The 23,369-nt window shown below is 46.9% G+C and overlaps 1 protein-coding gene across 1 annotated transcript; it reads right to left on the bottom strand.

The window, feature by feature from the left end:
* Nucleotides 1-2,981: 2,981 nt before the first annotated feature.
* Nucleotides 2,982-5,235, bottom strand: LOC129868101 (glutamate receptor 4-like). Its single transcript, XM_055941740.1, has 2 exons — nucleotides 4,865-5,235; nucleotides 2,982-3,575 (listed from the first exon to the last, which is right to left on the bottom strand). The coding sequence occupies exons 1-2, from the start codon at nucleotides 4,950-4,952 to the stop codon at nucleotides 3,268-3,270; spliced, it is 396 nt and encodes a 131-aa protein (XP_055797715.1). The 5' UTR covers nucleotides 4,953-5,235; the 3' UTR covers nucleotides 2,982-3,267.
* Nucleotides 5,236-23,369: the final 18,134 nt, after the last annotated feature.

Consider the following 23,369-nt stretch of genomic DNA (forward strand, 5'->3'; position numbering starts at 1 on the left):
GCCTTGGGGCCAAACACAGATGAGAGAAACACTGCACCCCAGAGAAACAGAGAGCAACAAATCACTAACACACCAAATATGAGACATGGGGATTGGTGCAAAAGAGAGAGAAATGATGAGATAGTGCATGCTGCTGCACAGTAACAAAAGAGAACGGACCATATAGCTTATAGTAGATGAACACCAAATATGAGACATGGATTGGATGTTGCTGCTACGCACACAGCAATAGAGAATGGATGAAACATAGCCTTTAGTTAGTAGGTAAACATCAAATGCTGGTATGAGACATGGAGGATTGACAGAAGGGAGAAATAGACTCTGCAGTGACCAGCAATAGAGAATGGATGGAACCAAATAGACAAACGTCCAATATGAACCATGGACATTGAGGATAGCATGGAACGTAGAAGTCGGTACACACACAGCCATAAAGAATGGGACATAGCCTAGCCGTAGATAGCAGTTATACAATGGTGAATGGGAGATTGGGGAATGAGCATATTGAATCGAAATGAAATACAAAGCCCGTGTCCTAAATAGCACCCTATTCCCTACATACTGTAGTGCACTATTTTTGACGAGTGTGCAATACTGAGAATAGGGTGCCATTTGGGATGCAGCCAAAGACTAGAGCACATTATGTGAACCATGGGGGGCTGGTGAGAATGTAGTGAATTGAAACCCCACTCGACGTGACATGCCATACTATGCAATTCAATGTGACAACCTTCAACTTGACGCAAGTACAGTACGTGACGAGACTCGATGTGACACTAACACAGGCTGTGACGCATCTGTGTTCAACTAACACCGAATGGAATGGACTATTTCTCAACCGTCAACCAATGCTCAATGTGACATCCCTCGACCTTCTGACCCTAACAATTTAGGCCCTAACCGGTGAGGCTGTACTATACGGCAGACTTAGTGATTTGGAGGCAGAGGCCAGTCTGAGGGACCCTCTGCCCCTCCAAATGCGTGGACAAAATGTTTTAATGGGCTATATGTTAAAGAGGTAATTTAACTGTCAAAATGTATTACCTTTTAAGGTGCCATAAACAAAACCAGTCGTGGTGTTTTTATCTGATTGTCAAAAAATAACTTCAGAAAGTAGATTATCTTCACACGTTCATCCCAAAATTATTCCAGCATCCGAACAGTGCACTGTGCACCAGCCAACCAACTTTCAATTTGCAAGTGGGAGAAACTATCTTACCAGAGAAAGCATCCGAGCGAGCGAAACAGCGCCCCTCTGTCTTACTATCTGTAGCCCATGTATCTGATGCTGACATGCCATCCTCTTTTTCCCCAGACAGCATCAGACACATGGGCTACACATACATGTCCTCTGCCTAAACGACAATGGCAGTATTATCAGCAGCACCTGTCTTCTTCCAAAATAAATGCGTATTGAATCCACCTAGAGTCTAAGGGCCCTGGGCTGGGTTTCTACTAAGCTAGCCTCAATGAGAACCAGGTCTCCCTAATAAGGTATGTCTGGGCAAGTTCATGGCAGAAAACTAGCTAAATATGGGAGAAGACACGGTGTAAATCAGTTTCGCCTCGCTAAACGTCAAACCAATCGAATGACTTGCTTGGGCGGAGGTCCAATAGCGCTCACCAGATTAGTGTCATCGTGTAACAGTGTGTGACAATTATTTTCACAGTCTATAGTGAGGATGGCAGGGAAATGGAAGGATTTTTTTTTTTAATGTATGTCAATTTTATGAATAGAGCACACTTCTGACAAAACAGAATTAAGATATTTTTTGTTGTTGTTGATGAAACATAATATGCTATTAACCCATAGAAACACATTGAATAACAGATTCATATATGAAATAACAGGAAGTCCAACATTTTATCAAAACAAAGTATGTTTTGAAGTGTCTGTCATATCTGAGATATATTGTGATTTTTTTTATTACCTTGGAATTACCTGCATACCTTTGACGTGGAAATGCCCTATTCACTTCCATTCATTTTTCGTCCCGGCACCGGGTTACCTTCATACGAGTCCCATAGAGCAATACGGAGAACACTGTTGTGTTTGTGAGAGTCCTCTTTCCATATAGGGTTCATAATAACATATTAATTTGTAGGGCAAACCGAATCTACAGACGTTTCCATGAGAAAAACGATTTTCAAGATATCTCCTGGTCTGACAAACACCAGCAGATGCGGTAAGCCGACATATTTATGTATTTTTTAGGCCCAGCTCATGAGGCCCCTTTATGATGTGAGGCCTGAGTCAATTGCTTCTTCTTCCTAATGGTAAGTCCGCCAGTGACTATACTATACAATTCTATACTATATACAAATCCCCAACAGGACATGAGCGGAGAGATAGACTGAGAACGGGCAGATGTTGACCTTAACTATGGAAGCCAACCCAGCTGAGGATGATGAGAAGAGATGACTGTAAGGGAGCAAAGCCTGACTGTGAGGGAGAAAGATGTGTGTGTATACTAAAGCAGAGTAGATGAAGTCACGTCCAGTACCAGACTGCAGTCGTACCCAGGGGCAAGAAAGGACAAGCCTCTCTCACACAGGGCTCCTCAGGTTAGCAGCAGGGTATTCACCACCACAACCAGCAGTCACTCCCCGCAAACAAACAATGACAGGCTTAGCCAACACTGCTCCTCGCTACCTGCTGCTGAGCCATAGCAATGAAGGGAAACATGCACAGCCTGCCACAACAACCTCACACACATACATTGCATAGACGTACATACATAAATGCATGTACATGCTCTAATGTATGCAAGGGGGAGAGAGTGCCTTGCTAGATAAGAATCACAGTTTGTTTCATACACACACACACGCACACACGCACACACACACACATGCACACACACACACACACACACACACACACGCACGCACGCACGCACGCACGCACGCACGCACGCACGCACGCACACACACACACACACACACACACACACACACACACACACACACACACACACCTACATACACATACACTAAGTTGAAGCTGGGAGGGAGCCAGAGAGTATCCTGTCATGTTGCAGTGTTCATGGTGGACATACTGTATACTGTGACCGTGTGTATGTATCATGGATGTGCACATGTGTGTGGCGGAGAAAGAAATAAGGCACACAGACACACTATCTTCTCACACTCTCACCAAAGCATACAGTAACATACCACTATAGTCTCACAACGGTAAAGGGCAACCTTTCTCATGCCATTAGACAATCTGAATCCCAACCCCCCTTCCATCCACCCCAACCTGGACGTTTACCCTCTGCAATCACAGTCTAACAATGGACACAATTGTGTTATGCCAACACCCTGGCATCCAAACCAGAGTTTGACTTGACTGGTCAGATGAGAAAGATAGCCATTAAAACATGAAATTGGGATGCCTCTGGCCAGTCTGTACTCACAGGCATTGGTGACAGCAAAGCTGTTGGCCGTCTCGATGTTGTCCACATGAGGCACCAGGTTGAAGGGGGCCTCGGACGCGTTGGGACTGGTATTGTGCAGAAAGATGGCCAGGCGAAATGCTGTGTATTCCTGATCCGTGTTTCTGATGAACAGGCCACCTGCAGAGAGAGGGAGAAAGGGAGAGAGGGATGAGAGAGAGGTATTTATTATTATATGTATTATATATACAGTATATATTTTTTAAATCCTTTATTGTCACCATTTAGCTATAAATACATAGCGAAATGAAATGCAGGGAGAGAGAGACAGCCATAGAGTAAGAGAGTGAGAGAGAGAGAGAGAGAGAGAGAGAGAGAGAGAGAGAGAAATGGGATGTCTGACACTGCGCATACAGTAAATGCTTTTGATGAAAAACAAGGGCCACAGCCAATAACCTTAACACAGCCAATAACCTTAACACATTGTCCCTCCCAAAGGACCCTGCCTGGAAATCGTAAAAGGTCAACCAAGCTTGAATAGAAATGTGGCCCATTGGAATATACCTTTAAAACACACCACACATCTATTAAGTTCAAAATGACTATTCGACAGAGAGATATCATTCGACTCCAAATTATTTGCGTTCAGCATGATTTGTTCGGATGTGCTTGAGCTATAAATAAGCCAATTCGATCGACTCAGCAGTAATATTAACCCACTGGATTTACGGTTCCTTTTTGGGCCAGGGCCAACACCGTAAGTTACAGGTTAAAAGACCGAGGGCACTTGACACTAGCAGAGATCCCACCACGGCCCGGCTTTTAGGCTACATATAGTTAGTGCTTTAGCTGGGTTCGGATAGAGGCTCTAGATTGAATAAACGCGCTCCTCGTGTTTTCTCAGTGGCAAAGAACCCAGCCAGCAACATATGAAACAGTATGACTATGACAAACGGGTTTATGCAAAAGCAGAACGGAGTCTTCTGAATCTAACAGGGGCGAGTGTGCACTCTGCAGCAGGGCTACACACACTTTGAGAGAATCCCCGCTGCTGATCCATTCGCTCCGACCAAGCGAAGCATCAAGTCATTGCTCGGAGCACTAGGCTACTGCTGCAGTGGGGCTTTGAAAGGACACCGACTGCTGAGGACCGCACTGGAACAGTTATGTATGACCATAAATACATGTTTCCCTTGTGCACATACGAGACAAAACATTGAATCAACTAGGAACAAATTAAATTGTAATTTTAATACAGTAATAGGTTTGTGTCGGCGATTTTAAATTCTCAGTCAATTCTACTTTGCAATGTCAATGTTATGTGATCATGAATGATGAACAAGTAGCCTATTTCCTAACACAGTCACATAAACTATAATGAAAACAAGACCTTATTCACCGCTTCATAACCCGATTGGCAAATGTCCATGCCCTTTTGATTGTCAAGCACTGCTGTAGGCTACACTTACCGATCTGTACACTGCTTGGGAAAGCCCCCATTGTGAGTCCCCGAAAGACAGACAATATCAATAGAAACTGGTCACCAGAAATCCTCATTTTGTTTTGGTTAAAAACTGATAAGAGACATTGAAGAGGATGACAGTCGGGGGAAAAACAAGACGAAAAGAAAAAGAGAGGCTCCGTTCATTAGCAATCCATTATGGGTTGAATCTTCCCCCGCAGTGCCGGCAGACGCTGGTACGTACGGCTGTCGGGCAGTAGAGACGTTACACATAAGATGAGGGGAGCTTGCCAGTGGTGGGCTGCCTGCATGGAGAGCGGAATCACACATGCGCTTTCTCTGGAGCCTGTCTCCCTCTCTGCTGTTGAGAAGAAGTGTACTATTCTATAAACAGGTTAGCGTTTTTAGTGATTAATATTTTTCTGGAGGCAGCATTGCAGAGTGGTCACTAGCGGGCACAGCCATAAGTCATACAATCTTAATTAAAATCTAACCCTAACCTTAATTACACAGTTAAAATCTAACCCTAACCTTAACCACACAGTTAACCCTAATGTCTAACCCTAAACTCAAATCTAACCCCAACCTTAACTACACAGTTAACCCTAATGCCTAACCCTAAACTTAAATTAATACCAAAAGCTCATTTTAGTTTTCATGAATTTTTACAATATATAACATTTTGACTTTGCAGATGGCCTAAGTGAAAATCGCTCAGTTCATTGTCCAGGACAAAACTCATGACAATAAACGTCAATCTATATTATATTATACCAGTTATGGTATACCAGTTGAATTTCAGCACACTTATATAATTTGCCTATCTATGACACAGCAGAATGTTTGAGACTCTGATATTGTGGTATAATACAAATGTCATCGATTCATTACCAGATATATATTTTATTTAACCTTTATTTAACTAGGCAAGTCAGTTAAGAACAAATTCTTATTTACAATGATGGCCTAGGAACAGTGGGTTACATGCCTTGTTCAGGGGCAGAATGATAGATTTTTTTCCCTTGTCAGCTCAGGGATACAATCTAGCAACCTTTCAGTTACTGGCCCAACGCTCTAACCACTAGGCTACCTGCCACCCCAAACATGTTAATGCATTGGCCGGGAATGTTGGGGTGCCATGACTTGCTGTCAGTTACAACGGAGCTCTTTTAGCGCAAAGGAGAGAAGCACCGGTGCGATGCACTGCAAGCTAGGGGCCCATGTGGATTTGCAACGATATAGCTACAGTTGAAGTTGGAAGTTTACATACACCTTAGCCAATTACATTTAAACTCAGTTTTTCACAATTCCTGACATTTAATCCTAGTAAAAATTCCCTGTCTTAGGTCAGTTAGGATCACCACTTTATTTTAAGAATGTGAAATGTCAGAATAATTGTAGCTTTTATTTCTTTCATCACTTTCCCAGTGGGTCAGAAGTTTACATGCACTCAATTAGTATTGGTAGCATAGCCTTTAAATTGTTTAACATTACATTTTACATTTAAGTCATTTAGCAGACGCTCTTATCCAGAGCGACTTACAAATTGGTGCATTCACCTTATGACATCCAGTGGAACAGCCACTTTACAATAGTGCATCTAAATCTTTTAAGGGGGGGGGGGGGGTTCAGAAGGATTGCTTTATCCTTACCTAGGTATTCCTTAAAGAGGTGGGGTTTCAGGTGTCTCCGGAAGGTGGTGATTGACTCCACTGTCCTGGCGTCGTGAGGGAGTTTGTTCCACCATTGGGGTGCCAGAGCAGCGAACAGTTTTGACTGGGCTGAGCGGGAACTGTACTTCCTCAGTGGTAGGGAGGCGAGCAGGCCAGAGGTGGATGAACGCAGTGCCCTTGTTTGGGTGTAGGGCCTGATCAGAGCCTGAAGGTACTGAGGTGCCGTTCCCCTCACAGCTCCGTAGGCAAGCACCATGGTCTTGTAGCGGATGCGAGCTTCAACTGGAAGCCAGTGGAGAGAGCGGAGGAGCGGGGTGACGTGAGAGAACTTGGGAAGGTTGAACACCAGACGGGCTGCGGCGTTCTGGATGAGTTGTAGGGGTTTAATGGCACAGGCAGGGAGCCCAGCCAACAGCGAGTTGCAGTAATCCAGACGGGAGATGACAAGTGCCTGGATTAAGACCTGCGCCGCTTCCTGTGTGAGGCAGGGTCGTACTCTGCGGATGTTGTAGAGCATGAACCTACAGGAACGGGCCACCGCCTTGATGTTAGTTGAGAACGACAGGGTGTTGTCCAGGATCACGCCAAGGTTCTTAGCGCTCTGGGAGGAGGACACAATGGAGTTGTCAACCGTGATGGCGAGATCATGGAACGGGCAGTCCTTCCCCGGGAGGAAGAGCAGCTCCGTCTTGCCGAGGTTCAGCTTGAGGTGGTGATCCGTCATCCACACTGATATGTCTGCCAGACATGCAGAGATGCGATTCGCCACCTGGTCATCAGAAGGGGGAAAGGAGAAGATTAATTGTGTGTCGTCTGCATAGCAATGATAGGAGAGACCATGTGAGGTTATGACAGAGCCAAGTGACTTGGTGTATAGCGAGGATAGGAGAGGGCCTAGAACAGAGCCCTGGGGGACACCAGTGGTGAGAGCACGTGGTGAGGAGACAGATTCTCGCCACGCCACCTGGTAGGAGCGACCTGTCAGGTAGGACGCAATCCAAGCGTGGGCCGCGCCGGAGATGCCCAACTCGGAGAGGGTGGAGAGGAGGATCTGATGGTTCACAGTATCGAAGGCAGCCGATAGGTCTAGAAGGATGAGAGCAGAGGAGAGAGAGTTAGCTTTAGCAGTGCGGAGCGCCTCCGTGATACAGAGAAGAGCAGTCTCAGTTGAATGACTAGTATTGAAACCTGACTGATTTGGATCAAGAAGGTCATTCTGAGAGAGATAGCAGGAGAGTTGGCCAAGGACGGCACGTTCAAGAGTTTCGGATAGAAAAGAAAGAAGGGATACTGGTCTGTAGTTGTTGACATCGGAGGGATCGAGTGTAGGTTTTTTCAGAAGGGGTGCAACTCTCGCTCTCTTGAAGACGGAAGGGACGTAGCGAGCGGTCAAGGATGAGTTGATGAGCGAGGTGAGGTAAGGGAGAAGGTCTCCGGAAATGGTCTGGAGAAGAGAGGAGGGGATAGGGTCAAGCGGGCAGGTTGTTGGGCGGCCGGCCGTCACAAGACGCGAGATTTCATCTGGAGAGAGAGGGGAGAAAGAGGTCAGAGCACAGGGTAGGGCAGTGTGAGCAGAACCAGCGGTGTTGTTTGACTTAGCAAATGAGGATCGGATGTCGTCGACCTTCTTTTCAAAATGGTTGACGAAGTCATCTGCAGAGAGGGAGGAGGGGGGGGAGGAGGATTCAGGAGGGAGGAGAAGGTGGCAAAGAGCTTCCTAGGGTTAGAGGCAGATGCTTGGAATTTAGAGTGGTAGAAAGTGGCTTTAGCAGCAGAGACAGAAGAGGAAAATGTAGAGAGGAGGGAGTGAAAGGATGCCAGCTCCGCAGGGAGGCGAGTTTTCCTCCATTTCCGCTCGGCTGCCCGGAGCCCTGTTCTGTGAGCTCGCAATGAGTCGTCGAGCCACGGAGCGGGAGGGGAGGACCGAGCCGGCCTGGAGGATAGGGGACATAGAGAGTCAAAGGATGCAGAAAGGGAGGAGAGGAGGGTTGAGGAGGCAGAATCAGGAGATAGGTTGGAGAAGGTTTGAGCAGAGGGAAGAGATGATAGGATGGAAGAGGAGAGAGTAGCGGGGGAGAGAGAGCGAAGGGTGGGACGGCGCGATACTATCCGAGTAGGGGCAGTGTGGGAAGTGTTGGATGAGAGCGAGAGGGAAAAGGATACAAGGTAGTGGTCGGAGACTTGGAGGGGAGTTGGGTCAAACTTTTGGGGAGCCTTCCACAAGCTTCCCACAATAAGTTGGGTGAATTTTGGCCCATTCCTCCTGACAAAGCTGGTGTAACTGAGTCAGGTTTGTAGGCCTCCTTACTTGCACACGCTTTTTCAGTTCTGCCCACACATTTTCTATAGGATTGAGGTCAGGGCTTTGTGATTGCCACTCCAATACCTTGACTTTGTTGTCCTTAAGCCATTTTGCCACAACTTTGGAAGTACGCTTGGGGTCATTGTCCATTTGGAAGACCCATTTGCGACCAAGATTTAACTGTCACGACTTCCGTCGAAGTCGGCCCCTCTCCTTGTTCGGGCGGCGTTCGGCGATCGATGTCACCGGCTTTCTAGCCATCGCAGCTCCATTTTCCATTGTTCCATTTGTTTTGTCTTGTTCCCTGCACACCTGGTTTACATTCCCTAATCATACTGCATTTATTTATTACTCTGCCCCCCCCCCCCCCCCATGTCTTTGTGTGGAATTGTTTTTGTTACGTGTTTCATGTTATGCGCCAGGCTGGTTTCCCCCCTGTATTCTGTGATATTTCACGAAGGATATTAAATTGTTAAACATTTGCTTATTTCTGTGACTGTTTCGCGCCTTGCACTTTTACCTTTGGCTGGAGGTTTTGACGCAGTGGCGTCTGTCTGTTTTATTGCCTCTGCCTAAATAAAGTGTGCGGCTGTTCACAACTCTCTGCTCTCCTGCACCTGACTTCTCCACCAGTAGCGCACAACCTTGACATTAACTTCCTGAATGATGTCTTGAGATGTTGCTTAAATATATCCACATAATTTTCCATCCTCATAATGGAAAATTATGTGAAGTGCACCAGTCCCTACTGCAGCAAAGCTGCCCCACAGCATGATGCTGCCACCCTGGTGCTTCACGGTTGGGATGGTGTTCTTCGGCTTGCAAGCCTCTCCCTTTTTCCTCCAAACATAACGATGGTCATTATGGCCAATCAGTTCTATTTTTGTTTCATCAGATCAGAGGATATTTCTCCAAAAAGCACAATCTTTGTCACAATGTGCAGTTGCAAACCATAGTCTGGCTTTTTTTTATGGCCGTTTTGGAGCAGTGGCTTCTTCCTTGCTGAATGGCCTTTCAAGTTATGTCGATATAGAACTTGTTTTACTGTGAATATAGATTATTTGTACCCGTTTCCTCCAGCATCTTCACAAGGTCCTTTGCTGTTCTTCTGGGATTGATTCGCACATTTCGCACCAAAGTACGTTCATCTCTTGGAGACAGAACGCGTCTCCTTCCTGAGCATTATGACAGCTGCGTGGTCCCATGGTGTTTATACTTGCATACTATTGTTTGTACAGATGAACGTGGTACCTTCAGGCATTTGGAAATTTCTCCCAAGGATGAACCAGACTTGTGGAGGTCTACAATTTATTTTCTAAGGTCTTGGTTGATTTCTTTTGATTTTCCCATGATGTCAAGCAAAGAGGCACTGAGTTTGAAGGTAGGCCTTGAAATACATCCACAGGTACACCTCCAATTGACTCAAATTATGTCAATTAGCCTATCAAAAGCTTCTAAAGCCATGACATAGTTTTCTGGAATTTTACAAGCTGTTTAATAAAGGCACATTCATCTTAGTGTATGTAAACTTCTGACCCACTAGAATTGTGATACAGTAAATTATAAGTGAAATAATCTGTCTGTAAACAAGTGTTGGAAAAATTACTTGTGTCATGCACAAAGTAGATGTCCTAACCGACTTGCCAAAACTATAGTTTGTTAACAAGACATTTGAGGAGTGGTTGAAAAATGAGTTTTAATGACTCCAACCTAAGTGTATGTAAACTTCAGACTTCAACTGTATGTGTCAGTGAGTGAATCTGCGCGCTCCACTTAGAAAATAAAAATGAATCTTGTAAGATATTATATGATGTTGTTGTGAATAAAGGAAGTGTGGCAATTCAGTGCCCTCGTGGCGACACTAGCTATATTAGTGAGAGAAATACACTACATGACCAAAAACATGTGGACATCTGCTCGTCAAACATCTCATTCCAAAATCATGGGAATTAATATGGAGTTGGTCCCCCTTTCAATCAATCATATTTATAAAGCCCTTTTTACATCAGCCAATGTCACAAAGTGCTATACAGCAACCCAGCCTAAAACCCCAAACAGCAATCAATGCAGATGTAGAAGCACGGTGGCTAGAAAAAACTCACTAGAAATGCAGGAACCGAGGAAGAAACCTAGAGAGGAAACATGCTCTGAGGGGTAGCCAGTCCTCTTCTGGCTGTGCCGGGTTGAGATTATTTTGCAGCTATAACAGCCTCCACTTACTCTTTTGGGAAGGCTTTCTACAAGATGCTGGAACATTGCTGCGAGAACTTGTTTCCATTCAGCCAAAAGAGCATTAGTGAGGTTGAGCACTGATATTGGGCGATTAGTCCTGGCTCGCAGTCAGCGTTCCAATTCATCCCAAAGATGTTCGATAGGGTTGAGGTCAGGGCTCTGTGCAGGCTGGTCAAGTTCATCCACAACGATCTTGCAAAAACATTTCTGTAAGGACCTCGCTTTGTGCACAGGGGCATTGTCATGCTTAAACAGGAAAAGGCATTCCCCAAACTGTTGCCACAAAGTTGGAAGTGTAGAATCGTCTAGACTGTCATTGTATGCTGTAGAGTTAAAATTTCCCTTCAATGGAACAAAGGGGCCTAGCCCAAACCATGAATAACAGCTCCAGACCATTATTCCTCCTCCACCAAATGTTACAGTTGGCACTATGCATTGGGGCAGGTAGCGTTCTCCTGGCATCCACCAAACCTAGATTCGTCTGTTGGATTGCCATATGGTGAAGCATGATTCAGCACTCCAGAGTACGCGTTTCCACTGCTCGAGTCCAATTATGGCAAGCTTTACACCGCTCCAGCCGATGCTTGGCTTTGCACATGGTGATCTTAGGCTTGTGTGTGGCTGCTCGGCCATGGAAATCCATTACATGAAGCTCCTGACTAACAGTTATTGTGCTGACATTTCTTCCAAAAGAAGTTTGGAACTTTGTAGTGAGTGATGCAACCGAGGACAGACAATTTTTATGCGCTACACACTTCAGCACTAGGGGGTCCTGTTCTATGAGCTTGTGTGGCCTACCAGTTTGCAGATGAGCCGTTGTTGCTCCTAGACATTTCCACTTTACAATAACAGCACTTACAGTTGACCGGGGCAGCTCTAGCAGGGCAGAAATTTGACAAACTAACTTGTTGGAAAGGTGGCATCCTATGACGGTGCCACGTTGAATGTCACTGAGCTCTTCAGTAAGGCCATTCTACTGACAATGTTTGTCTATGGTGTTTGCATGGCTGTGTTCTCGATTTTATATACCTATCAGCAATGGGTGTGGCTGAAATAGCTGAATGCACTAACTTGAAGGGATGTCCACATACTTTTGGATAAATCGTGTATATGCCAGCGTTGTTGTTGTCATTCACCTCACGTTTTGCTGATTTGAGATTTGTATTCGTATCACAATACAAAGGACTAGGTCATCTCACATTCAATACAAACCTTGCTTCGGTAGGCCTATTCACTATTCATGTATTTTCTTTAGCTTTCTTCATTGCAAGGTGAATAGTAGGTTTTAGGCCTACCCACAAGACTATTAAGGACCTGCACGCAGAAGACAAACACGCACAGACGCAGGCAGGCAATCTTAACAGAATAAAAGGCAAACTGTAAATTGATTTTGCTTTTGTCAATATGCTAATGAGAAACAACTTTGATCACCCTCACTTTCGCTCGCGCTCCAATGGATTTAATTAAGACGTTTATGTAGCCTATGCAGATTGCACACTCCTAATTGCCATGCTCAAGCTGCCCTTGCTACAAGGAATGATAGCAATATTAGATCGGAGAGACAGATCAGAATGTGATATTGCAACAACTTATACAGTATGTCAGCAGCACTATCTGCTCTTTCAACGTTTTCGACCAGACAGAGATGACGTAGGGCGGGGGCGCTGTGCTGTAGGTTAGGCTGCTGTCCAGGGTGCTGAAACTAAACTGTCAGTCCCTGGGTCCTGAAACTAGTAGACAGATAAAGTAAACTTACTGTGTTTGGGCTGCTGTCCATGGTGCTGAAAGAAACTTCTGTCTGCTGTACTGAAAGTATATAGCCCTCAAATATAACAAACCCTTCTTTATACTACTGTTAAATAAAGGTAAAATATATTTTTTAAATACTGTACATATAGGAAGTGCAAAACCAGGGCTCTGTGGGTTACGTCGCTGTCCATGGTGCTGAAATTAAACTAAACTGTCAGTCTGCATTACTGAAACTAGCATGCTGATAAACTGAACTTTACTAACTACTACGGTACTAGGAGGGGTGAAACAGTATGAACACATACTGTGGTGGTCTTGGAATGTTCGTCAATCAATAAATAACTTGAGGATTGCAACATGTTCAATTGATCAAGCCCTCTGTTATGGAACTAGGGAGCTCCTGTCGGTAAATAGCATCAGTGATTAACAAATGTACAAGAGAGAGAACGTCTCCTGTCTGAGCTTGTTAGAGTAGGGTGAAGTTGCCTCTTGGGTCAGTTTGGAATTTTCCCACTAATGGTTAATGTTAGGCTTGGGGGAGGGGAAGCTGATCCTAGTGCAATTGCTGTTCTACACAGCTTTACATTGTACCACTGGTTACATATGTTACAGTATATAGGCCTGTGTTCAACATAATGTATCAAGTGAATAATACTTTCTTGTACTGGTCCCTTGTGGGAATCAAACCCACAACCCTGGTGTTGCAAGCATCATTCTCTACCAACTGAGACACACGGGGCACATCATGTAATGTATTGTATATGTGGTATATACGACCCTAGAAGTTGCTGAAAGTCCAAAAAGACAAAACAATTATGTAGATTAGACCTCGTGATGATGTATGTCAGACTCCAGATGGGTTAAGTGTTAGGATCAGTCTTCTAGGCTGTCTCCTCTTTAAATTCAAAAGTATTTTTTTTCTCTGGAATGATTTTGAAAGGCCTTGTGTCTGTCTCTTTGGCAGCGAAACATCTCTCATGGCTGACATTATGTGACGTGTCATTATAGTCGAGTGGTTAGGCACCCTATCCTCTAGACCTATGTAGTGCACTATTTTTGACCAGATCCTATAGAAGCAGTTCACTATATAGGGAATAGTGCCATTTGGGACACAAACTTAGAGAGAGAAAGGCTTGTCTGTCATAACCCCAAGTCATCGTTTCAGACAAAGGCTGCATCCAAAATGCCACCCTGCTCCCTATAAAGTGACTACTTTTGACCAGGATCTCCATAGGTTCTGGTCAAAAGTAATGCACTCTATAGGAAATAAGTCAGGGTGCCATTTGGAATGTAGACAAAATACCATTAGGGTGAAAGCTAGCCACGCTGTTTATGTCATTCAGCACACAGCGTCTTTTCCTCTTTACTGGCAGTCAGTGTGTGAGGGATTGAATGTGCCAAGATTTTGTAAATGAAAGTGTAGTTTGTGTAGCTGCGGGGGGGGGGGGGGGGGGGGGGTCTGTATGTGTGTGTGTGTGTGTTTGTGTGTCAGTCTGCCATCATTACAGACAGATGGGTAGCCAGCGGTAGGTTTTTGGACTATCAAATTAATGACATACAGTATTTTTTTATTTAAATAGGCAAGTCAGCCAAACCCGGAAGACACTGGGCCAATTGTGCACCTGCCTATGGAACTCCCAATCAATTAAGCCTGGAATCAAACCAGGGTCTGTAGTGATGCCTCTTGCACTGAGATGCTGTGCCTTAGACCGAAGCCCCACAGTATAGCCATTTATACTTTAAAAATATAACTTTTAAATGCCTTATGAGCTTAGTTCAACTGTCTTACTCCATCACAACCCACTGTTTACCAAAAAGTGGCAAGGTCACTTGTTGTTTGAATCCCAGATTGCCCCTTTAAATAATTTGATTATTGGTGAGGCTGACATGATATAAGTGAAGGTTGTTATTAAGGTGACCTTGAATTAGTGTGACTTGAAAAACAGATGGCATGGATTTATATTAGCATTAAGTTTTAAGCATAATAACCTCCTGTCATACACATAATCTGTTTCTCACACGTTCACTCTCTCTTTCTCACAGACATGCCACACACACAGACAGACAGGTAGGCAGACAAACACACACAGGGTCTCACAGCATTGGGTCTCGCTCTCTCTCTCACCCCACCGTAACCTCTCTGTAGTGCACTACCTTTGACTAGGGCCCATAGGGTTAGTAGTGCACTACTTTTGACTAGGGCCCATAGGGTAAGTAGTGCACTACTTTGGACTAGGGCCATAGGGTAAGTAGTGCACTACTTTGGACTAGGGCCCATAGGGTAAGTAGTGCACTACTTTGGACTAGGGCCATAGGGTAAGTAGTGCACTACTTTGGACTAGGGCCCATAGGGTTAGTAGTGCACTACTTTTGACTAGGGCCCAAAGGGTTCTGGTCAAAAGTAGTGCATTTTATAGGGAATAGGGTGCCATTTGGGATGCACACATGATAACACCGCCTGACTCACTGCTATGCTACTCCTAACGATGGTGTAACGCTATCTATGTAATGCTCTCTGCATGAGCCCCTTTGATATAAACGGCTAAATGACAAGACAAGGAAGTTCTCAGCTGACAACGATCAGGTGGTGTTTCCAATAGCTGCAAATCGGCTCCTGTGGGCATTTCTACCATGGTTTATCAAGGACGCTGCCTTACACATCACTTTACTGTGTCCCAAATGGCACCCTATTTTCTATATAGTCTACTACTTTTGGTGAAAGAAAGAAAGGGAGAGAGAGTGAGAGAGGAAGAGGTGAGTATTTGTTTCACTCTCCCTCAACATAAACCACTCTTTAGTGTCAAGGCTCAGGAGAAGACCCAGATGCAGACAGTTTTGAAGTAACAAAAGTTTATTACAAAAACAGGGGGGCAGGCAAACGACAGGTCAAGGGCAGGCAAAGGTCAGTAATCCAGAGCAGAGTCCGAAAGGTACAGAACGGCAGGCAGGCTCAGGGTCAGGGCAGGCAGAGATCAATAATCCAGGGTGGTGTGACAAAGTACAGAATGGCAGGCAGGCTCAGGGTCAGGGCAGTCAGCATGGTCAACACCGGGAAACCTAGAAAACAGGAACTAGAGAAAGACAGGAGCATGGGAAAAACTCTGGTAGGCTTTACGAAACAAAACAAACTGGCAACAGACAAACAGAGAATACAGGTATAAATACACTGGGGATAATGGGGAAGATGGCGACACCTGGAGGGGGGTGGAGACAAATACAGGTGAAACAGATCAGGGTGTGACAGTACCCCCCCACCAGGTATGCGCCCTACCTGGGTGCGTACCTGGTTGACCGGGGTGCCGGTGTTGGAACTCAGCGATGAGGCCTGGGTCCAGGATATCCCTAACGGCGACCCAGCACCTCTCCTTCGGGCCATAACCCTCCCAGTCAACCAGGTACTGGAATCCCCTGCCCCGAGGTCGAACCTTCAGGAGGCGCCTCACCGTACGCCGGTTGGCCGTTGATGAGATGGGGGAGAGGGGTGGGGCATGGAAACAGGAGACAAAGGGCTGTGAGACATAGGTTTATTCTGGACACATGAAAAGTGGGATGTATACAGAGGGTATTGAATTGCTGGCTCCAGGTGGTGGGGTTGGCAGAAGGCAGTGAAGAGTCGTCTCCAGGTCTTGATTCGCTCGCTCCGACTGGCCATTGGACTGATGGTGGAACCCTGAGGACAGGCTGGCTGATGACTGAATGAGTGTGCAGAACGCCTTCCAGAACCGGGACAAGAACTGAGGACCCGGTCGGATACCATGTCCACCGAGAGGGCATAGATCCAGGAGATGTGCTGCACCATGAGCTGGGCCGTCTCTTTGGCGGAGGGTAGTTTGGGGAGAGGAATGAAATGGGCAGCTTTGGAAAACCGGTCCACTACTGTCAGGATGGCGGTGTTGCCATCAGACGGGGGGAGGCCTGTAACAAAGTCCAGGGATACGTGAGACCAGGTACAGTGAGGGACAGGCAGTGGTTGAAGGAGACCAGCCGGAACTTTCCAGTGGAGTCTTGTTCTGCGTACAGATTGTACAGTTGGCGACAAACGCGGAGACGTCTGGAACCATGGTAGGCCACCAAAAGCGTTGCCGCACAAAGGCCGGGGTCAGACAGGAGTCCGAGGGGCGGACAGCGTCAGGAACAAACATCCGGTTACCTGCCCCCCCCCCCCCCCCCCCCCCCGAATTTCATCTGGGAACGCTGCGCCTCACGGACGTGCTTCCCTATTCCCCAGCTGAGTGACGTCTCCAGGCCCGAGGTGGGAAGGATGGTCTCGGGCTCCGAGGGTGTAGCCATGGGGCTATAGCCCCATGATAGTCTTGGATCCCGGTCGGTAGGAGACGGAGAAGTTAAACCGAGTGAAAAGCAGGTCCCACCTAGCTTGCCTGGAATTGAGACGCTTGGCGATGTGGAGACATTCCAGGTTCTTGTGAGCCGTCCACACAATGAACAGATGTTCCGCCCCCTCCAGGGATGTAACTTGTGGTCCAGGGCTGAATGCTGGGACAGGACATCCCCCACTCCGACATCCAAAGCATCGGCCTCCACCACAAACTGACAGGACGGGTCAGGATGAACCAATATGGGAGCTGTGTGAAGTGGTGCTTGAGGTCCCGGTCAGCAGCTAGGGACCACGTGAACGGAACCTTGGGAGAGGTGAGTGCAAACGGGTGAAGCCAGGGTGCTGTAACCCCGGATAAAGCGGCAATAAAAGTTGGCAAATTGCAGGAAATGTTGCAGCTGCACTCTGGACGTAGGCTGAGGCCAATCCACCACCACTCTCACCATCCCGGGATCCATCTGTACATTCCCTGCAGCGATGATGTAACCAAGGAAGCGTATGGTGGAGCAATAGAATATGCATTTCTCTGCTTTCCCAAAAAGCTGGTTCTCCATGAGGCGCTGGAAGACCTATCGGACGTGGAGCACATGTTCTTGGGCTGAGTGGGAGAAAACGAGGATGTTGTCGAGGTAGACAAAGACGAACTGGTTCAAGACGTCGCGAGGAACGTCACCAGGGCTTGGAACACAATTGGGGCGTTTGTAAGGCCAAATGGCATGACCAGATATTCGTAGTGACTGCTGGCCATCTTCCACTCGTCCCCTTCCCATATCTGCACCAGGTGGTGGGTGTTCCGCAGGTCCAACTTGGAGAAAACGGTGGCCCCGTGGAGCCGGCTCGTAGGCTGAGGCGATGAGTGGTAGCGGGTAGCGGTTCTTCACCGTGATGTCATTGAGGCCCCGGTAGTCGATGCACAGGCGCAGGATTTTGTCCTTCTCCACAAAGAAGAACCATGCGCCGGCAGGGGAGGCAGAAGGACGGATACACCCTGCAGCTAGTGAGTCCTCGATGTAGGTCTCCATAGCCTTGGTCTCCGGACCCGACAGAGATTACAGTCGTCCCTGGGGTGGTGTGGTCGATCCCACAGTCATAGTGTTGGTGTGGAGGAAGTGAAGTGGCCCAGGCCTTACTGAAAACCTCCAGGAGGTCCTAGTATTCCGCGGGAACGGCGGAGAGGTCCGGGGCAACTTCCGAGCCCACAGGAAGACGCCCCGGGGCAGGCTGCGCTGACTTTAGGCAATGGACGTGGCAGAACGGGCTCCAGCCTATGATGGCACCAGCAGTCCAGTCTATGAGGGGATTGTGTCGCTGGAGCCAAGAGAATCTCAATACCACGGGAACCTGAGGAGACTTAATTAGCATGAATTGGATTGCCTCGCTGTGGTTCCCTGACACTCATAGGTTAATGGGAGTGGTATTGTGGGTGACTCGGCCTATAGACCACCCGTCCAGTGCTCTAACGTCCATGGGAATGGAGAGGGGCTGTGTGGGGATGTCCAGCTCGGATGCCAGGGTAGCGTCCATAAAACTCTCATCGGCCCCAGAGTCGATGAGTACCCGGAGAGATTTCGACTAGTCCCCCCACAGCAGGATGATATGGAAAGGGGTGCGAGTAAGGGGAGAGCAAAGTTCTCCGTATGGCCCACCAGAGTACCGGTGAGCCTGGTCTTTTAGTGGACAGAAGGACATGAAATGACCAGTAGTCCCGTAATACAGGCAACTCTTTGTGTGAAGCCGGTGTAGACGTTCGGCTGGGGACAGCCTAGCTCTGCCTAGTTGCATCGGCTCTGTAAGAGTTGAATCGGCAGACTTCGGAGACTCTCAGGGGAACTCGGGTAGCCTCGGGTCCTCTCGGTCACGGAGACGTCGGGGAATTCCGGGATGCCTCGAAGGCGAGGTGGAATTGGACCTCCTCTCAAGGCAGTAGTTCCCGGGCTGCTAGCTTGTCCTTCACTTCCTCTGATAATCCATGCAGGAATGTGTCGAACAGCGATTCCGGGTTCCAAGCATTTTCAGCTGGCAACGTTCGGAAATCCCCTGCATAGTCTGCCAGACTGCGGGAGTCATTCCGAAGCTGGAGTTATTTCCGGACAGACTCTCTCCAGGACAATGGGGAATCAAAAACCTTCTTCACCTCCACCTCAATCTCCTCCAGACTGAAGCATACAGCTGACTGTTGTTCCCACACGGCCGGAGCCCAGGCGTGAGGAGGTACGCTATCTTGGAGCGGTCCAAGGGGAACGAGGAAGGCTGCAGCTCGATGATGAGAGAACATTGCGCGAGAAACGCCTGACAGGTTGCTGACTCTCCAGCGAAGCGTTCCGGGGGATGTAAGCGGGGCTTTCAGGAAACTGGTGTGGCGGGGGAGGCCTTGCCGCTAACAGCCAGGTTACTGAGGGTCTGAGAAGTTACCATCGTGGTAGGCTGCCTGACAGACAACCCGCGGAATTGCTCCAGCAATGTGTTCAACGCACGTTTATGCCGTTTGGCCAAAGTCTGGAACCCCTCCATAAGACCATGAAACAACTCTTTGTGCTTTCCAATGGTGGCTCCTTGGGAGGAGATGGCGTTGCGGAGCTGGTCCGAGTCTGCTGGGTCCATCATGGCCAGTTCGTACTGTCAAGGCTCAGGGGAAGACCCAGATGTGGGGGGGGGGGGGGGGGGGGGGGGTAGAGGGGTGAAGAAGAGACAGAGAGAGAGAGAACTGTGCAATGGGGTGTCTGACATTAAGACTGAAAGAGAGATTGAGAGGAAGAGATACAGAGAGAGAAAGAAAGAGCGATACAGAGAAAGGGAGAGAGAGGTGGTGTGGGGAGTATTTGTTTGTCTCCCCTTGCATATAATGAATTTGCGATTGGATCAAATCTCCGATTGAATTGCCGAGGCGTGGAGAAGGACTTTTATTGATTTCCGAAGTGGGCCTGCAAATGGGTTGGAAATGGAAGTGAGGGGTTGGTGTTTTTGTCTTTATTCGTCTTTTTTCTCTATGCTGAATGTTGGGCATTAAAGTCCCAGCCAACGTAATGTCTAGTTTAGTAAATCCATGTCTGTGAATTATTAAATTGTCTATATCTATGTCTATTGTCTAAAAAACACAATTAAATTAAAAATGTATTTTTTAAGGAAATGGGATCAAGGCGAGGATGATGCATCCAAAATTGCACCTTATTCCCTATATAGTGCATGCACTACTTTCGACCAGGGCCTATAGGGCTCTAGACAAAAGTAGTACACTATAGGGAATATGTTGCCATTTGAGACACATCCAGGAGACTTCTACTTCTACTCTGCCAGGCTGATAAAGTCTCTTCCATGTCCTACTACCAGGTAGGATAGGAGGGAGGGAGGGAGGGAGGGAGGGAGGGAGGGAGGGGAGGGAGGGAGGGAGGGAGGGAGGGAGGGAGGGAGGGAGGGAGGGAGAGGAGAGGAGAGGAGAGGAGAGGAGACGAGAGGAGAGGAGAGGAGAGGAGAGGAGAGGAGAGGAGAGGAGAGGAGAGGAGAGGGGAGGGGAGGAGAGGAGAGGAGGAGGAGAGGAGAGGAGAGGAGAGGAGAGGAGAGGAGAGGAGAGGAGAGGAGAGGAGAGGAGAGGAGAGGAGAGGAGAGGAGAGGAGAGGAGGAGAAGAGGGTAGAGGTGGAGCGGAAGGGAGGGAAGAAAAGAGAAGAAAACAAATAAATAAAAAGACAGGAGAGAAAAGGTAAAACAACAGTCTCTGTGGGAGAACGATGCCCAACAGGAGCCATCCCTCTCCACAACTGTTTAACCCAGGTGCTGTGTGACTACACCCTACAATGGGGACTGCCACACTGTCCAAATACCATAAAGTTTCATATGGCACTCTAGGTTGTTGAGCTGGATCACTAGAGGGAGTTTGTGTGTGTGTGTGTGCAAGTACACCTACATGTGTGTATTAGCAATATGTGCTCCTGCCCAGGGCTATTACATTTCTCTCTCTCTTTCTCTCTCTGTTTCTCTGTAAGTAGTAAACAGTCATAGACTTTTGATAAATACCCTTTTCTTTTGCCCCCAACATGTCGTTAGCTCGGTAAACCAGGCCGGCCCGACACACATCATTTTCTCAGGGTAAATGAATTTGTTTTAATTTCTACATGGCCCCTGTCCTCTTCCTCCACCCCATCTCCATCACCCTCACCTGGTAGTGGTTTACTCCAAGTAGCCAGCTAAATCAGTGGGGGGAGGATGGGGGAGTGGGGAGGAGGGGAGAATTTTTAGATGACACTTGAGGAGGAGAGGACGAGGTGGAGGAGGAGGAAGAATGAGACAGATGACAAACTGATCGCTAAGTGGCCGGCTTATAGAGGGATCCATCGAGGGCATAAAACTCCGGATCCTGGAAAAAGGAGGAGGAGAAAGGAAAGGAAGAAGACGAAGACAAAGAAGAAGAAGAAGAAAGAACACAGATGAGACGACAAACTGATGAGGGCCCAGCCGGCTTAGGGATCTGTTGATTGACGTATAAGCTGGCGTGATACGGCAGAACACCCCCCCCCCCCCCCCTGCCCACCCCAACGGTATACGCTGGTACAGGCACCAATTGATTCATTGAACCGAACCCTCCACCCTGAAATGATTAGCTCCACTTTCCATGGTAACTGGGATGCCCCTTTACAACACAAACGGGAATGATTACTTATTCCCTTCCCCTTCCTCTCTCTCTCATCTCCTCTCTCTAATTTCACTATCCCTCTGTCTCTCTCCTATTTCTCTGTATTTGCCTCTCCTCCCTCTCTCCTCCCTCTCGCTCTTCTCTCTCCTCCCTCTCTCTGTGTAGTTGCCCTCTCCTCCCTCTTTTGCCCCCCTCTCTCTCTTCTCTCTCTCTACTCTCTCTTATCTATTTCCCCTCAGTCTTCTTCTCTCATGAATATGGAATAACATGGAGTGCCTGCAATGCGCTTGGCTGCCTGTACTACAGTCCCCTAGCAGAGAAGAGCTAGAGATGATGGATTCAGGGAGTCAAGCTCTAAGCTCATTATACTCTGGTTGCGTCCCAAATTACACCTTTCCCTATACAGTGTGTTATCTTTGACCAGGGCCCACAGGGCTTTGGTCAAAAGTAGCGCACTATATAGGGAACAGGGTGCCTTTTAGGACACAGCCTCTCATTTTAATGACAAGGGAGGGAGAATAATCGTGATGACATCATTGGCTGGAGTATATAGCCTAGCTAACATCCTGTGTTTGTAATGTGACGCACACGGACTGATGATGAGTCACAGCGTGTTGTTGTTGTTGAATGGGAGTGGGCCTCCTAACATAGCATGGTTAATCCAGTCTGAATGCTGCTTTCAGGTCAAACAATGGTGAGTGTTGTGTTCAGGCTGGTTTAACCAGGCTAGGTCTACTCTAGGTCATAATGCATTCCACGAATCACAAAAAGCAATAGGTGCCCAGTGTCGGTTGGTGATGAGACAATGAGAAAAGTACATACCCAGCTTAAAGGCAAAACAATAGTAGAGGTAGAGCCAACACCTCTGGTCATCTCTCTCTCTCTCTCTCTCTCTCTCTCTCTCTCTCTCTCTCTCTCTCTCTCTCTCTCTCTCTCTCTCTCTCTCTCTCTCTCTCTCCTCTCAGCTCTCTCCTCTCTGTCTCTCTCCCCTCTCTCTCTCTCTCTCTCTCGCTCTCCTCTCTCTCTCTCTCTCTCTCGCTCTCAAATTCAAATTCAAATTCAAGCTGCTTTATTGGCATGAAAAACATTGTGTCAATATTGCCAAAGCAACAATGTATACAATATACATTGTAATAAAATTATAAACAATGACAAATAATAATATAGAATGGCAGTAAATAATAATACAAAATTAAATATAAAAATAGTAACAATAAAATGGTAACAGTCAATAATCGAATGTAATGTAATAAAAAAATGAAACTATAACTAACTTATAACTAAATAACGGTCATCTTCACCATTACATTGGTACTACAACTACTATCATCATTACCACTACTACCACCACCACCATCATTAAACTGCTATCATTACCATTACCACCCATACCATTACTACTTGGAATGATAAACAACAATAATAATAGTAATAACAATAACAGTAATAACAATAACAGTCATAATAAGTAACAGTCATAATACTGCTTACTATGCAGATGTTATTATTCAGTGTCCCTCAGGCTATGGCAGGCAAATACATATTTGGCTGCAAGAGGAGCCATTGCTCCTTCGCCCATGAGTATTTTTAGTTTT

Source organism: Salvelinus fontinalis, chromosome 13 (genome assembly GCF_029448725.1).
Source record: "Salvelinus fontinalis isolate EN_2023a chromosome 13, ASM2944872v1, whole genome shotgun sequence".
Lineage (NCBI taxonomy): Eukaryota > Metazoa > Chordata > Actinopteri > Salmoniformes > Salmonidae > Salvelinus > Salvelinus fontinalis.

Excerpts from the sequence above, each read along its gene's own strand:
- LOC129868101 (XM_055941740.1), bottom strand. The coding sequence starts at position 4,952 with ATGAGGATTTCTGGTGACCAGTTTCTATTGATATTGTCTGTCTTTCGG. Across the intron at positions 3,576-4,864 it reads CCCAAGCAGTGTACAGATCG|GTGGCCTGTTCATCAGAAAC; the intron begins GTAAGTGTAGCC and ends CTCTCTCTGCAG.